This window comes from Barbus barbus, assembly GCF_936440315.1.
Source record: "Barbus barbus genome assembly, chromosome: 5".
NCBI classification, from domain to species: domain Eukaryota; kingdom Metazoa; phylum Chordata; class Actinopteri; order Cypriniformes; family Cyprinidae; genus Barbus; species Barbus barbus.
Genome location: NC_136733.1, coordinates 23,754,748 through 23,773,067, shown reverse-complemented (window position 1 = coordinate 23,773,067; position 18,320 = coordinate 23,754,748). Strand labels below are relative to the sequence as shown.

The 18,320-nt window shown below is 37.9% G+C and overlaps 1 protein-coding gene across 1 annotated transcript in view; it reads left to right on the top strand.

Annotated features, from left to right (window-relative positions):
- The first annotated feature begins 17,059 nt into the window (after positions 1 to 17,059).
- LOC306870192 (death-associated protein kinase 1-like) overlaps positions 17,060 to 18,320 on the top strand; it is a 68,209-nt gene continuing 66,948 nt past the window's right edge. Inside the window, exons 1-2 of the mRNA XM_079417305.1 lie at positions 17,060 to 17,205; positions 17,724 to 17,884. Coding sequence (XP_079273431.1) covers positions 17,823 to 17,884 — 62 coding nt within the window. The 5' untranslated portion in view covers positions 17,060 to 17,205; positions 17,724 to 17,822. The remainder of the gene's footprint in view (positions 17,206 to 17,723; positions 17,885 to 18,320) is intronic.

Here is an 18,320-nt window from a genome sequence, read left to right as displayed (position 1 = left end):
AGACCATGACACTCCCACCACCATGCTTGACTGTTGGCAAGACACACTTGTCTTTGTACTCCTCACCTGGTTGCCGCCACACACGCTTGACACCATCTGAACCAAATAAGTTTATCTTGGTCTCATCAGACCACAGGACATGGTTACAGTAATCCATGTCCTTAGTCTGCTTGTCTTCAGCAAACTGTTTGCGGGCTTTCTTGTGCATCATCTTTAGAAGAGGCTTCCTTCTGGGACGACTGTTTTATTTATATATATTAGGGCCGGGACTTTAACGCGTTAATTTAGATTAATTAATTACACAAAAATAACGCGTTAAATTTTTTTAACGCATTTTAATCGCACTTATTTTTGCACCGCAGAACGTTTCTCACTGGATGAGTTTCGGCGGACCGATTATACTGGAGCACCAACTAGCGTTCTGTTTCTCAATTCCAAGAACGCAAAGAACGGACTTGGGTTCTCGTGGAGACCGGTCTTGCCAAGCTTCCTTGGAAGAACGAACTCGTAAGGACGCGAGAACACAGAACGCACACTTATGAGAATTGAGATGTACTGCATTCCTGCTTAACTGACCGCATAGTCTCAGCATAAGAAACGGCCAATGAACAATAAATATTACAAAATGTCATAACTTATTAAAACATTTCATACTATTATAGATATTACTTTCATATAATTGTATTGTTTTATTTTACAGCGTTATATGTTTTACTGTTAAGATTCATTTTAATATGCCAATAAAAATGCAGACTTTCTCCGGGTCTTATAACTTTATTAAAATTAACCAAAACAAAACGATAAATGTTTACTTTCAACTTGAAGAGCCGTATTTGTGAGAGCGACTTTAAATCTTACACCGGGCGGCCACCCACAGCGTTTTCTGGGATTTCTAGCGGCTCGATTCTCTCAAGTCTGCACTCGATGCATCCTCAGTTTCAAGAACATATCCGGGCACTTTCATGCATCCTCTATACTTGCGTTCTTGAGAACTGAACTTCAACGGTTAATGATGACGTAGAACGAGAACACAAGGACGCAAGATCGCTGAAGAACGCATATTGAGAAACAGCCAAAAACAAACCACAGTGAACATGGACAAAGAAGCTGATGAGACCGCTTTGGTTGGCCCTGTGGATGGGAAATTTAAAAATCCATATAAAAATGCGATTAATTTCGATTAATTACAAAGCCTCTAATTAATTAGATTAATTTTTTTAATCGAGTCCCGGCCCTAATATATATACATATATACACATATACATATATACATATATATATATATATATATATATATATATATATATATATATACACATACATACATATACATATACATATATATATATACACATGCATATACACATACATACACATTATATATATATATATATATATATATATATATAAAGCCCGAATTCCGGAAATGTTGGGACATTTTTTAAATTTGAATAAAATTAAAACTAAAAGACTTTCAAATCAAATGAGCCGATATTTTATTCACAATAGAACATTGATAACATAACAAATGTTTAAACTGAGATATTTTAAACTTTTATCAACTAAATACGCTCATTTCAAATTTAATGCCTGCTACAGGTCTCAAAAAATTTGGCATGGGGGCAACAAACGGCTGAAAAAGCAAGAAATTTTGAAAAGATTCAGCTGGAAGAACATCTAGCAACTAATTAAGTTAATTGACATCAGGTCTGTAACATAAAAGGGATGTCTTTGAGAGGCAGAGTCTCTCAGAAGTAAAGATGGGCAGAGGCTCTCCAATCTGTGAAAGAGTGCGTAAGATTGTGGAATACTTTAAAAACAACGTTCCTCAATGTCAAATTGCAAAGGATTTGCAAAACTCATCATCTACAGTGCATAACATCATCAAAAGTTTCAGAGAAACTGGAGAAATCTCTGTGCATAAGGGACAAGGCTGAAGACCTTTTTTGGACACCCGTGGTCTTCGAGCCCTCAGACGACACTGCACCACCCATCGGCATGATTCTGTCATTGACATCACTAAATGGGCCCAGGAATACTTCCAGAAACCACTGTCTGTAAACACAATCTGCCATGCCATCTGCAGATGCCAGCTAAAACTCTATCATGCATAAAGGAAGCCATATGTGAACATAGTCCAGAAGCGTTGTCGTGTCCTGTGGGACAAGGCTCATTTAAAATTGACTGTTTCAAAGTGGAAAAGTGTTCTATAGTCAGACGAGTCCAAATTTGACATTCTTGTTGGAAATCACAGATGCCGTGTCCTCCGGACTAATGAGTAGGGTGACCTTCCAGCGTGTTATCAGCGTTCAGTTCAAAAGCCAGCATCTCTGATATTATGGGGGTGCATAAGTGTATACGGTATGGGCAGCTTGCATGTTTTGGAAGGCACTATGAATGCTGAAAGGTATATAAAGTTTTTTGAGCAACATATGCTCAGCTCCAGACAACGTCTATTTCAGGAAAGGCCTTTATTTCAGCAGGACAATGCAAAACCACATACTGCAGCTATTACAACAGCATGGCTTCGTAGTAGAAGAGTCCGGGTGCTGAATTGGCCTGCATGCAGTCCAGATCTTTCACCTATAGAGAACATTTGGCGCATCATTAAACGAAAAATACGTCAAAGACGACCACGAACTCTTCAGCAGCTGGAAACCTATATCAGGCAAGAACGGGACCAAATTTCAACACCAAACCTCTAGAAACTTATAACCTCGATGCCCAGATGTTTTCAAACTGTTTTGAAAAGAAGAGGAGACCTATAGCAGGCATCAAATTTGAATTTCTGTTTAAACATTTTGTTATGCTATCTATGTTCTCTTTTGAATAAAATAATGGCTCATGTGACTTGAACATCTTTTAGATTTAATTTTATTCAAATTTAAAAAACGTCCCAACATTTCCGGAATTCGGGTTGTGTGTATATATATATAGGGGACCAACAACTCTTTGGTTACCCACAACATTCAAAACACCTTTTGTGTTCAGCAGAAAAATAACTTATTACAAATTTGAAATTTGGAACAGTTAAGTAAATGACAACAGATGTTTCTTTCTTTTTTTGTATGAATAAGAAATGAGAAGTTATTGCAAAAACAAGATGCTTTATTGCAGAAAGCCAAAAAAAGTCCTAAAATGTTTTCACCGTATAACTATTGATGTGTAAAGTTAGTACAGCAAACCCTAATAGTCTGGTCAGGTTAATTTTGTAGCAATTGTGATAGAGCACTTAAGGATAACACTCTGAGGAAACTAACTGACCACCAGAAAAAACGGCCAGCCTCATAAAAAGTTTTGTCCCTCTTGATAGTATTTTTCATTTTGTTGTGGTAGAGCTTCAACCATGAGACCTCGTCTGAGGTGTGTGGGGCTGAATTTAGTGGGAAAACACTCTTATAAGACAAATCATCTGATTTTGTTCTCACACCTCAGAACGAACTGTGCACTGCACACACTAACGTAATTTGACCATATTTTGAACTTCACTCTAAGCCAAAATTTCTGAGACTTATTGTTTTAAATTAACACTATGAGATATAACTGCTTACCCATGCTCCGTCTCATCAAGAGCCAAGTTAAACAAACTACAAGATGTCACAAAACCACTACACAATAACTCTGGTTGGGAACCGAGAATGGTTTGCTTTTTTATTGCAATATTTTAAACCATGAACATAGAAAGGCAGTTACATATCACTTACATCAACTCAAAGTTGAGTTTAAAAAAGTTCCAAGTTCTTTTCAGTGAGTCAAAAACATACTGTAACCTGACAAGTCCGATTCAAACGAACAAATGACTCTTATAAGCTGGTGAATCTAAAACATTGCAACTAGCGTATTGCGATTGTTGAACGAATGACTCTTATGATCTTGTTCTTTTTAGTGAATCGAAAACATCAATTGAAGAATGAATAATTCTTATGCTGGTTCTTTTTAGGGAAACAAACACACATACTACTGTGCGACTTATTGTATGTATATGGCATCGTGCAGTTAAAGATGTCAAAATTAAAAATAATTCCACTTATTGGGTTTCATTACAAAAAAAGTCAGTAAACGCACCTTTTTCAAGAATTCTTTTACATTTACATTTAATCGTTTAGCAGACGCTTTTAACCAAAACAACGTACAAATGAGGAGAACAATAGAAGTAATCAGTCCATCGATAGAGCAACAGTATACAAGTGCCATGACAAGACATTTTTTTTTAAATAGAATAGAATAGGTAAGTGTTAGTATTAGTTGGTCAGGTGCTGGTGAAAAAGATGTGTCTTTAGATGTTTTTGAAAATGGCTAAAGACTCAGCTGTTCGAATTGAGATCGGGAGGTCATTCCACCAGCTGGGCACAGTCCAGGAAAAGGTCCGTGAGAGTGATTTGGTACCTCTTTGGGATTGCACCACAAGGCCTCGTTTACTTGAAGAACGTAAGCTTCTGGAGGGCTCATAAGTTTGTACTAGCGAGTTTAGGTATATTGGTGCATCGCCAGTTGTTGTCTTGAAGGCAAACATCAGTACCTTGAATTTGATGCGAGCGGCTATTGGTAGCCAGTGTAACCTGATGAAGAGAGGGGTAACATGAGCTTTTTTCAGCTCATTGAAGACCGCTCTGGCTGCTGCATTCTGGATCAGTTGCAGAGGCTTGATAGTACATGCGGGAAGGCCCGCCAAGAGAGCATTACAATAGTCCTGTCTGGAGAGAACAAGAGCTTGGATAAGGAGTTGTGCGGCTTGCTCTAACAGGGTCTTATCTTCCTAATGTTGTATAAGGCAAATAAAAAATCTGCAAACAAAATCTGCAGGACCGGGCGGTTGTAGCAATATGGTCTTTGAAACTTAGCTGACCATCGATCACAACTCCAAAGTTCCTGGCTGTCCTGGAAGGAGTTATGGTTGACGAACCCAGCTGTATAGAGAATGGGTTGGCTGAGACCACGAGCAGTTCTGTCTTAGCAAGGTTGAGCTGAAGGTGATGGTCCTTCATCCAGCTAGAAATGTCACGCAGACAGGTTGCAATGCGAGCAGCTACCGTCGGATCATCTGGTTGGAATGAGAAGTAGAGTTGAGTGTCATCAGCATAGCAGTGATAAGAAAAGCCATGCTTCTGAATGACCGATCCTAATGACGACATGTAGATGGAAAAGAGAAGTGATCCAAGCACTGAGCCTTGAGGAACTCCTGTAGCAAGAAGTTGTGACTTCGAAACCTCACCCCTCCAAGACCCCCTGAAGGACCTATCTGAGAGGTAAGACTCGAACCACAGGAGCGTGGTTCCTGAGATGCCCATCTTTCTGAGGGTGGACAGGAGGATCTGGTGGTTAACTGTGTCAACAGCAGCAGACAGATCCAGCAAGATGAGTACTGAGGATTTGGAAGCTGCTCTAGCCAGTCTCAGGGCCTCTGTAACCGAGAGTAGGGCAGTCTCAGTTGAGTGGCCGCTTTTGAAGCCAGATTGGTTGTTGTCCAGAAGGTTGTTCTGTGCAAGAAACAAAGAGAGTTGGTTGAACACAACTCGCTCAAGTGTCTTTGCAATGAATGGAAGAAGGGATACCGGTCTGTAGTTTTCTAAAAGTGCTGGATTTAGAGAGGGGTTTTTTAAGCAGTGGGCTTAAATGCTGTGGGAAATGTACCAGTGTGAAGAGAAGTGTTGATAATGTGAGTAAGCACAGGTATGACTGAAGAAGAAATGGCCTGAAGGAGGTGACTGGGGATAGGATCTAGTGGACAAGTAGTGGGATGATTGGAAAGGATGAGTTTGGAAACTTCCGTCTCTGAGAGAGGAGAGAAGGAGGTGAGAGAGTGTGTATTTTTTGTCGTTATGAAGGTACTGGTCACTGAAGGTTCTTGTTTTATTAGTGAAGAAAATTTCAAAGTCATCAGCTGTAGGAGTTGATGAAGGAGGAGGGGGAGGAGGACAGAGAAGAGAAAGTTTTGAAAAGTGTGCGAGAGTCAGAACAGTTGTTAATTTTGCTGTGGCAGTACTGTATGCCGTTTTAAATGTGCTCTTTCTTATTGTTGCGCAATGAGAAGGAAGATGTCACTAAATACAGTGGATTCAGAAAGTAATGCATTCAGTGTTACATCCAAACATTTATTTGATAATAACAGATAACACGCTGAAAAATCACATCCACAGATAAGCACACTTATTATACTGACACTTGCAGCTTAACCATGAGAATCTGTGTTTTTTGACTGAGTTCATGTTTCCAGTAAAACAACCTTCTACAGTGCAGTGAACACTTGGAGGTGAGCGTCGATAACACAACTGCTCAAACCCACATGTGTCAACCGGCTGTGCCTTTTTAAAGGAAATAAAAAAGCACACCCTGCGAAAATTACACACTGGCATTTTCAGAGGAGCAGAACTTGTTACGTAAACAAACAAAGCCAAAGCATAGCTAAGGTTTCCAAATTGCTATGTGTGTAACCATCAAATTACAAGGCAACATTATAGATTATGCAGCAATAAAAACGTAATTATGTATTGTGGGTTCATGAATTGGTTAGCTCTCAAATTTAGGTCGCTGCTAGATGCTAAATACCTTTCTGTTAATTTGCTCTCTCTTTCTTTTGATATGCTTTTGTGGTGAGATAAACCCCATGAAATAATAGAGCCCTTGATTGGGACACACTGCCAAAGCACACCAAGCAAATCGAGTGGAATATAAATATGTATTCTCCTGAAATATTATAGCATAATGGCAATAATGAAACATTCATAATCATAAGGGAAGTGTTCAGAAACCAAAATGGCTTTCACAGAGAAACTCTTGACCTCTGGGTTATACTGACTCGCTTAGGTTTTTGTTTGAGGCCTTATTTAAAGGTTTAAATCTTTTTAATCTTTTTATATGAGCTCAAACATTTCCTTAGAGAAAATATGACATTGCCAAGAGACATGCAAACTTTCTTTGTAGAATGTGTCATCATGACATGTAGTGTACATAGCACTCACTTCAGAAGAGTTTGTGGTACCATTACTACCACATATACCTCAGTACTAATTGGCAGATAAATCTACACCAGAAATAGTGTAACCACAGCATTAGTTTGAGCACTCATATATTCACAATAAGGAGGCTTCACTAACCAGACAAATTGAATTTACAGCATAAATCAATCTAAATCGAGCATGGATTATAGGAGAAAGTGGGGTAATTTGACCCACCCCCTGTATCTTGGTAACTGTACACTTTTACTGTCATGTATTTTGGAACCACCCATCATTTCTGCCAGACGGTGAAAAGGAGAAACACCTGGGGGGAATGGAAGGCACCCATTTAACTGTTTTTGGCTTGTCAAAGCAATAACAGCTGTAATGTCTGTTACATCAAAGCAAATTATTTATCCAGGTCTAAATTTATAATAGGGGAGAGAGATTTATGATACATATAAGTGATTTAGCAACATATAAAACAACGCAAATAATTTAACTAAATATTAACCTTAATTGGTAAGCTAGCTAGTTTTCTCTCTCTCTCTTTCTCCAAAATGGCAGCTATTATTATAGCCATTTATTCCTTCATTCTAATTCAGTTTTTATTTAAAGTGCCCCTATTATGGGTAATGAAAGGTTCATATTTTGGTTTTGAGAGTCCCCAACAACAGGTTGACATGCATGCAAGGTCAAAAACACTTTCATTGTCTTATAATATGGATTAATTTTTACCATACTTGCTCAACGATTCGCTCAACTATTCAATTTTCTAAACCCTTCTTTGCGTGATGCTAATCTGCAGTGATTGGTCCAGTTGGTCTCATTTTCATTTCATGTTGACGTCAACATGAAACATCTTGGTATTCGTTTTAAAAACGCCTCATTTCAATGATTCAGAGTCGACTCTTTCTTTTGAGAAACAATAACTTTATACACGGTGCACTTTCAGATTTAAAACTTTGCAGGATGTTTTCATTCACTTAGAGCTGTGTACACACTGCATTAATTTGACAAGTTAATTGTCAAAAATCCATAATAGGGGCACTTTAATTTTACTCAACAACTTTGGTGTACAACATATTGTTTCAGAAATGCAAACAATTAATTATTGAAATTTAATTTGGGCATTTGGATAGTTTTATGTTGTTTAAGCTGGCTTTAAGAAAATAAATATGACTGTTTTTAAATATGAATCAAATATGAAATTTGATTATTTAATCAGTTTTAAAAGAGTTTTTAATATTTCACATGGGTTTGAATAAGATTCAGTCAGATGGACAGTTTACACCCAGATGGTACATCTCACCCACTCACTGGGGTCAACTTACCCCTAACCTGGAGCAAATTGAGCCATGAGAAACATTTTTATAAGCCATATTTTTAGAACTCTGTCATAGATACATTCTGATCATTTAAAATGATAGGAAACGTCCTGAAATTACTTTACATACTTTCATTGTACTTCTGCCTCATCTTGAGGAACACATTTGTAAAAATGGCTCATCTTACCCCACTCTCCCCTATAAAAAAAGACTGAGTAGCAGTTGTTGACATTCACTCTGCCTCAACCCAAATGGCAGGAACAGAGTTATGCAGGGCCTGATTCTGTAAGTAGAATTGTGTTCACTGAAGTAGATTATGGAATTTATGAAAGCAGTGTCAGATCCTATTTGGCCTTATATCGCCTGCCCATTGGAATCACTGACAGAGGCAAAATGAAGTTAATTAGGTACAGGACTGCTTCAGCAGTGTGCTCGCTGAACTGTGGCTATGGGGTCAGACTTCACTAATCCAGGTTTGGGAGGAAAACATGAGCTTGTGGCTCTGGACTGGCTGTGGTGCTTGGGGCCGACTGCATGCTGGAGAAAGTCTCTGGGGAATCAAGAAGAAACATGCAGCAAACGATGGTTTGAATGGATCTAAAAATAGTAGATTTTTTGATTTTATTATTTTTTTTTTTTTTTATGAAAGACAAAATTAGCAATTTGATTTCGGCACTCACAAGTATCCATTGTTATTTTATATTAGTTCAGGTCCATTAAATAATCTGAACAGATATGACTTTATAACAATAATAATATATTTGCACATTTTGAAATGAACTAGGATTAAATAAAAGTTCTTGAATTTTAATTGTTAGTTCATTTTAATGTCGTTAACTGTTAATGTTATTGTAAAGGTTTCCAATATTTTATTGCACACTACAATTCAAAGAGTCAGTAAGATTTTTTTTTTTTTCCAAATTGATCAAAAGTGAGAGTAACTTTCTGAGAACTTCCTATTCATAAATTAATCCTAAAAATATCATATTTCCGCAAAAATATTAAGCAGCACAACTGTTTTCAACATTTATGATAATAGTAAAAGTTTGCTGAGCACCAAATCAGCATATTACTAAAGAATCGTGTGACACTGAAGACTGAAAAAATTCTGCTTTGCCATCACAGTAATAGATTACATTTTTAAATATATTCAAATATAACACAGGTCATTTCAATTGTAGTAGTATTTCACAATATTAATATTTTTGCCGTCTTTTTATCAAATAAATGTAGCCTTGTTGAGCATAAGAGACTTATTTCAAAAACATTTAAAAAATCTCACCACCGCAAATGTTTGTGCATTATCATCACACTTTATCTTCTTTAGGATATGTAAACTCCTAATTTTTATATTAACAAGCGTGGTCAAAGTCTGTCTTGTCGCTAATGTGTGTTGACATGTGAAGTGGGCATAATGAGAGAGGTGGGAGGAGCACATTCTCCCATGACAGGAACACCATGGGGGATATAAGTAGGGTTGAAGAAAGTGGGGATGTCTTCCGATTCTTCCGCATCCCTGCTGGGCACCTACATCTCCAGCATTACATCTGAGTCAATCTGCTGGAAAAGAGGCTTTGAAGATTTGGCTTCTTTTTTCTTATTAAAAAACATTAATTTCCTAAATTTTATTTTAGTTCAATGCATATAAAAGCAAAGTCATTTTAACACCTGTTGATCATGTGAGCACATTTGGGAATTTGTGTAGAGGTAAAATCTATAAAGCTGACTTTACTGTAATGTAAGCATGGCAGCCCAAACCTTTTTTTTTTTTCTCAAATAAATGCTTGTGAAATGAAAAGCACCAGACAATAAAAAGGGAATCTGTAGGTGCTTTATTTATTAAAGGCCTCTCCCAAAAGAAAGAGATGAAGCGAGCCTGCAAAAATGAGATGAAATTCTTGAACATATTGAAAATGTGTTCCCAGTCAAAGTTTGGATGAGTTCAGCACTGGCGTTCCTCCACATTCCCACACCCTAATCTGAAACACTGCGAAGGAACGCTGAGGTAACACAACCAATGGTATTTCCATAAAAATACACAATTTCACATTTTTGTAAATTTTTGATACATTTGTATTAAGATATTTAATTATTGCAGGTTTGCATTTTACTGTTTTAATTCATTTTTGATGAATACTAAATCAGTTTTTTTGTGAGCGAGATGAATTAACGCACATTCACATTTAGTCTAGAACTACAGTAACATCATGTTCACACAGCGCACACAATGCCTCTGTACTTCCGATTTCTCCCAACATGGGGACGGGAGACTTGTCAGTCAATAAATGGGAAAACAAAGTAACTGGCATTATTTTTTTGAAAAAGTAAGTACTTGTAAATCAAAAAGTAATGCGTTACTTTACTAGTTACTTGAAAAAAGTAATCTGATTATGTAACTTACATTACTTGTAATGGGTTACCCCCAACACTGTTCCTTTTATTATGTTAGCATGCTTTCTGCATTAGGTCATGTGATTTTAACAGTTGTTTTTACTTTTTCCATCGAGTCATCGCTATTGCATACAAAACAGATCATAAAGGAGTAAACAGATAGCACTTGCATTTCACGCTCATACAAGCTACACCTATTTCTCAAAATAAATGGGTTGAAAAAGAAAATGGATTATTACTATCATTTTTTATTATTGTGGGGCCTGGATGACTCCTTTAAAGAGAGTTCCTGTCTCTGTGCAAGGTGAAGATGTTGAGATTGTAAGTGAACAGTCAACAAAAGCTTCAAAAACGCCTGTGGCTTCTACATGGTGGCAAGAAAAGAAAGACTCTGACAGATACTGTTACTGAGATTTTACAAGTACAAGTTAAAGCCAATGTGTTTACACCTATCATTTGGATGTCAAGATGGCTGTTTGTGTAACTCTGAGGCTTAGATTAAAGACATAAACTGTGGGACATAAAATGTGCAGGTACAGACATTTGTGGGTGTTTCCTCATGGTCGTGTGCATGTCGCCCCGCTTGCCTTCATTAAAGCCTGAATGTGTGTGAACAGCTGTGAAAACAGCAGTTATTTATGGGCACCGGTCGCCACACAGAGGACAGAAAACAGCACTTTAGCTTCTAAGTATGATGTAGCTCATTCTGTCACCCTCTAATCACATTTGGCCATGTGTTCTGACACTGACTCAACAGCATAAATATAAAGTTATCATAAGGGCTATATTTGAGTGACTATAAATCACTAAAAAAAATGTTTGTATTATTGTAATAATGATAAACTTTGATGAAAAGCCTTTGAATGCCCAAAAATATTTAAGTGTAGTTAATACAGGTATGTTATGGGGGAAAAAAATTATTTGTGTGTGTGAGTGTGTCAGGAAATGGGATACCTCATGTAGTGTAATGAAATTCACTGCTATAGGGATCAAGACTAACAAAGTACATAAATTCAAAATTATTATATATTTACTAGTGCTGTCAAATGATTAATCACAATTAATCGCATCCAAAATAAAAGTTTTTGTTCGCATAATATATGTGTTTGTACTGTGTATTTATTATGTCTATATATATATATATATATATATATATATATATATATATATATATATATATATATATACACAAGCATACATGTATATATTTATGAAAAAATATGTTATATTTATATATTAAATATATTTATTTGTAATATAAATATATACATGTAAATATTTTCAAAATATATACTGTATGTGTGTGTATTTATATATACATAATAAATATACACAGTGCACACATATATTATGAAAACAAATACATTTTTATGTTGGATGCGATTAATCGTTTGACAGCACTAATTATTTATTATCGTAAAATAAATAAAGATAAATAAATGTATAAACTAAATAGAGAGTTATTCATAGATCTTTGTACAACCAGCATCTTTAGAATATATTATAAATAGAAAATATGACACAAAAACATCTGAAAATTGCAACTGCACCTGAACATGTAAATTACACAAACAAAATACATTCAAAACCACTTGCGAATCAATTCTCCATAATCATATCAGTATGGCCAGGGCTATTAAAAACAGGTCAGCGTATATCTGACTTTCCAAACTTAAAGGGCATATTGCAGGTTAGAGACTCCAGTGAGTCGATGTATAGAAAAATACTGAAAAATACTGTAGGAACTAGATTTTCTTTAAAATATACTTTAAAATACGCTATTAAGGCTTCTGGAGTCGTTTTTGTGATTTTACTTCCGCATCTGAAACGTGCCAAAACCGGAAGTGACGCATCAAAAGGGAGAGCGGTCCATTTAAACCACTGGAAAACAATGGATCGCAATGACAGTTCGGACGCTGAGGAAACTTTAAATGTGTATTTATACTCGTATGACAGACCACAGATAAAATGATGAGCCTGCTATGCAGCCAAGAGAGCAGGACAGGCCAGGATTAGACAGAACAACGGTCAGAGAAGACAAATTGAGTTGATGTGAGGAGAACAGGGCAGGTGTTTGGTGTTAACTTACAGACATACACACGTTAGCTACTGTAATCAGGCAATAGCAATGCTAGTATTGGTCATCTGAGTATTGATACTCACCAGTAATAGAAACTAATACGCGTTGATCAGGCGTGTCACACTCGTTCCCACACTAATGTTACGTGATCACCACAGGAGAAAATGCAATGCCATGGCCACAGCTGAGGAAAGTCAGTGCTGCAGGGAGTTAGATACGTTACATACTGGGTCTTAGTGGAGAATGTGACCCCCACACTTGATGTGCAGTGTCTGACTCTACACCCAGGCTTTGAGGCTTGCTGTCTGAACCCATATGTGCTACAGATAGCCTATATGCACTTCAGTCAGGAGCAGACCTCTCCAGGCCAGCAGATATGTTTTAGGGCAGAAATCATTTATTACTCTAAGCTAAATACTTGTATACATGTATAAATACATAGTTAAAGATTTTAATATTAAAACAGTTAACTCTAGAAGTTAACTCTATTTAGGTCATGACTCATGACTACCTATATATAAGTAACACTTTTTGAAGCCATTGGTATAACACGATCAATAATGATAGCATACAGACAAGTTGTCCGCTGAGCCTATGGTGCATGTGTTGTGTCAGCCATTAGAAGATAGTTTACAGAGGAAGGAGGACTTTATAAAGGTTTTGAATGGCCCCATTTTGTTGATAATCAATAAAAAATAAAATCACAATCAAGTAGATCTGCATTTATGGTTAATTCAATTCAGTTTTATTTATACAGCACTAAATCATAAATATTATTTCATAGCACTGTTAATACCCAACTCAAAACACAACATTTCAACCGTTAATATATATATATATATATATATGTACCAAACATATACTACTAAAAGAAATACCATCTGACCAATTTAAAAATATTTAACAATCTTTCAGTCTGGGTATCACACTAATGTGTTGTTAAAGTGTGTTAAATGGTGAAGGCTGTGCTAGATATACACCAACAGCCTCATCATGTTGATCCTCTGACTGGAGGGATCTGGAGAGAGGAGCAGGTGTAGTGGACATGACTGGAGGGATCTGGAGAGAGGAGCAGGTGTAGTGGACATGACTGGAGGGATCTGGAGAGAGGAGCAGGTGTAGTGGACATGACAGTGCTGTGTTCTCCTGGAGCCTGTGGTGACCTGCAGTATTCCTCTTTCAGACGGCATATGCTGGGAGAAGCAAACACAAGTTTAGATCTCATTCACTGATGACCATGCTTTTCCACTTGGCCTCCATCACATCTGCGTCTCCATTAGGAGTGGAAGCTGTGGTCCAGTAGAGGTGGTTCATAACAGCTGGCCTCCTCTGCTTCAGATCTTCACACTCCCATCTCCCAAAGCCTTAAAAACACACAACATGACAAAACAAATTACCAATTAGCTGTACAAACAATGTCACTAAGCTGTCACTAGACTTGATGGTAATAATATTAGCAAAATGAGGTTAACTTACCAGTTATGCCTTCTCATACGGTTTTACACGGTTTTAAATATATAACGATATTGCAAATGCTTACAAGCTAGCTGCGGTGCTTTACAACAACTTATACACATCTCGTTGTGACTCATTATTTAAATAATTATGTTCACTGTTTTGGTAAGTTAGTTAACAAATGTAAAAAAAAAAAACCAAGACTTACGGTGCACAGTTGACATTTTCGTGGAGCTGCATCGCTGAGGGATCCGTGAGCATCATATCTCCCGCCGGCGGCCGAACACAGGCGGGCCGGGACCCGATGCACCGAAGGAACCGCACCGAGTCTCACTAAGTTCTTGCTTCAGCATCTCATGTGAAACTCATATCGCCTGGATGATAATCCTCCGGTGTAAAGTGATCGTTAAATTACACACCACCGCGGTGTTTGAAGCAGATGCATTAGTGAAGTCCCGTCTCCTCGGCTGCACTAACGCACCGAGGCCCGGAAGATACCGTCCTAGTTCTTGTTAGGAAACCTGTGGACTCGATGTCCTGACAGGCTGGAGTTTGTGCAACCTCCACAAACACAATGATACATTGAAATAAAAATAACTACCAAAAACACACTTAACTCGCGCGCGCTCAAAGCAGAGTGCTGCACACGACTCCCTTATGTGACGTAATATGACGCGATGTTGAAAAAAAGCGTTTTTGAGAACCCTGTCAAGGAAAGCGTCACCTTTTCATCTAAATTTGTTCCCTCGCGTCTTGTAAAACCTTTTCAAATCCTGCATTAACGGTTCATATGATATTTTCATACAAGGTTATATATTCATTTGAAAAAAAATGTAACCTGCAATATGCACTTTAATAAATTGACAGTAATTTGATTAAGATTTTTCCTCGTGTAAACTGGGTTAACATGAACTTTGGACAATAAAACAAAACGGTCAAATTTAAAAGCCAGACCTAAGGTAAATATATTGAGAAGAACACAGGAGAGATAGAGATGCAGGCTGAGCATCTGTCACTTCAGGTTAATTAAAGTAGAAAAGGCCACACTCACACACACAACACTCACCCCGAGGACATGAAGGACTCCCAGATTGACTGTTTGAGAAGAGACTGCAAAGCACCGGTGGAAAAAGGATCCCTCGATAGTCACTAGTCTTACATACAGAATGGAGGGACTGTGGTGGTAATGTTGACTGACTGAATATTTTGTCTCATCAAGAGCCAAAGCCGGTCACCAAGCATGACAATCATCTCTGATTTAGTTTATGTTAAAAGAGGGTGCACAAATTTCAAAGAGTTTTCACTTGCTTGTTTGATTTAATTGTCTAAAGCTTGGCCAAAACGGCCTAATACGCTGCGCTGACCATTTTAGACACAAGATGGCGCACTAAAAGCACATGATATTTTTATTTGTAATGCTTTTTTTCACAGAGGACTTATTTCAAATCTTTGACAGGACTGTGTAAATGCGTTCAATATAGAAAAGAAATATGTGAGATATTAAGTACATATAAAATCATAAGGTTGCAGCATACTATTGCAGAAGCTCAATCGAATACTCAAGTATTTAAATAGCCTATATTCACTATTCTGTCAGTTACATGAGACTTGACAGCAAAACATAAACAGCAAATTATCATGGCAGTACAAGTCTGACACTTTCTATAAGTGCAACATATGTCGTCAATGCGGGGATGATAATAACCACCTTACTAATCAATATTTCATGAGGGCACACATCAGTCAAAACATATAAAAGACTAACGCTAACGATCTGCTGTCAACAATGAGTTGAGAGGCATGTTTATTTCAACACACTGTGAGGTTTTTAGTGAAGAAAAACACGCCTTTGTACTAAACTGAGCACAAAGTGTCTGATAAACTGGGAAAAAAGTCTAATAAGACCAGTGTATGTGCTAGGGGCCGTGGCCTTTAGCCTCCTCGTTAGAGCGCCCGCCTCCCGCGCCGGAGACCGCGGTTCGAATCCCGCTCGGAGCGAGGCGAAGTAGAACCGTTACATATGCAATAAAATCTCAAATATTATTAGACCGTATGTATAGTTGGATGTGTGTCTCTTATGCAAAATTAACCATGGTTTTATTGAAGTAAAAGTGTAGTATGTTTTTGTATAATAAATGTAAAAAAAAAAAAAAAGTACCACATAGTGTACCATCCAGTTTTACTCAAGTGGCTTTAATTTGACAGCCTTTGCCCGTGGAGATCAGCAGCACCTGCATTGTAGGCCAAATCTGTTCCAGTAGATGGTGCTAGTGTATCAGTCAATCTGCAAATAGTCAGCCATCATAGAAAAAAAGTGCTTTAAAATAAAATATCATAATACAGATATAAATATTACAGGTTTTTATTTTTAATCAATTTATAAATTGTATTGTTAGAAACCTTTCATGAGACACTACAGCATTCATTAGAGAATAATTGCTGGAGTACAGGGACCATTGTCAAGTATACAATATACATTTTAAGAGAAATATGTAAAGCGTTTATGCGGAACACGTTAAGATTTACCGACAGACAGATCAACGGACAGACAGATAGACAGACACAGTCAGATGGATGGATGGATGGATGGATGGATGGATGGATGGATGGATGGATGGATGGATGGATGGATGGATGGATGGATGGATGGATGGATGGATGGATGGATGGATGGATGGATAGATAGATAGATAGATAGATAGATAGATAGATAGATAGATAGATAGATAGATAGATAGATAGATTTCGGTCTTAGTTATCTTTTAACACGTGAAGAAAATTGAACAAAATGTCAAGACTATAATTCTGTTTATGACGAGCGTTTCTCCACAGCGCCCCCCTCAGGTGGACTGCTGGCGGTCTCATTAACCAGAGCCCCGCACCATCTACATTGTTACAATCCTCCCATTTCCTGCAACACAACACTTCCATGTCTCGCGTGAAGGGTATGCTGTTGTATCGCTTCATACTGGATCGTACCTGCCGCCTGGACATTGACAACGATGGAAATATAAAGGTAAGCTACTTTGATTCGCTTTTATCGAAGTAATAAGCATGTTACCGGTCAGAGCATGCTCTACTCTGTTAGACCGTGTGAGCAATGAAGGAATACGCCAGGTTTCTCTTACGGTATGAAAGCTACAAGGGAGGGCGTAGGTTTAATGAAACATTGGGACTTTGCGTGAGGTGTCAACCGCCAACTTCTCAGTGTGATTCGGTTATCTTGCCCTGGTGAATGAGTGAACACAGGGGTTACGTATGATCATCAAGCAGCGCTGTTCACTTGGCAACGCCAAGCGCCATAGACGCCTTAACAAATCCACTGTTACCTTCTCTCGTGTGGGCTTGGCTAGATTCTACCCAGCAGGTTATAGCAGCCTGCGCGTACACAAATACTGGCTGACATGCGGTGAGAGCGGTCAGCGTCTCAGAAGATAATTTTATGCGATTCGTGAAGACACTGAGCGTTTTTACGCACGACACGCGCGTTGCCCTCACGCGCCTCTCTCTCTCTCTCTCTCTCTCTCTCCGCAGAGCGAATATGAGAGGGGTTCGCCGCAAACTGTCATTAGGTTGACAGAGATGGGCTGCTGATTTGGGAATCCCGGAGAGCTGGAAGCGCCCAGGAGCACCATGGCCGTGTTCAACCAGGAGAATGTGGAGGATTATTACGAGATTGGAGACGAGCTCGGGAGGTAGGTGATGGGTTTCACCAGGTTTTGGGTTTGAGGTGAAATTAATTTCGTCCAGTTAGTTGTTTTGGATGAATTAGATACACAGGGGCTATTTCAGGTTAAGTGGGGCTTTTTGTTTCCAGTCATATGAATGGCACAAAGTCTCCCAGTTTACCTGAATTCACCTTATATATTTCTTACACAACTATATTATTGTGATTAACTAAAGGAGTTTTTTCACAGTGATGCCATAGGCATAGAGGAACCATTTTGGGATAAAAAACAAAACAAAAAAACTTTCAGTGAACAATTCTTAAAAGAACATTTTAATAAACTGACTTTTTCCATAAAGAATGGTTTATGTAATGGAAATGTTCCATGGATGTTAAAGGTTCTTCTTGGAACCTTGTATTCCATTTTTGAAGAGTGAAGCATTGAATACACCATCTAATGTTGT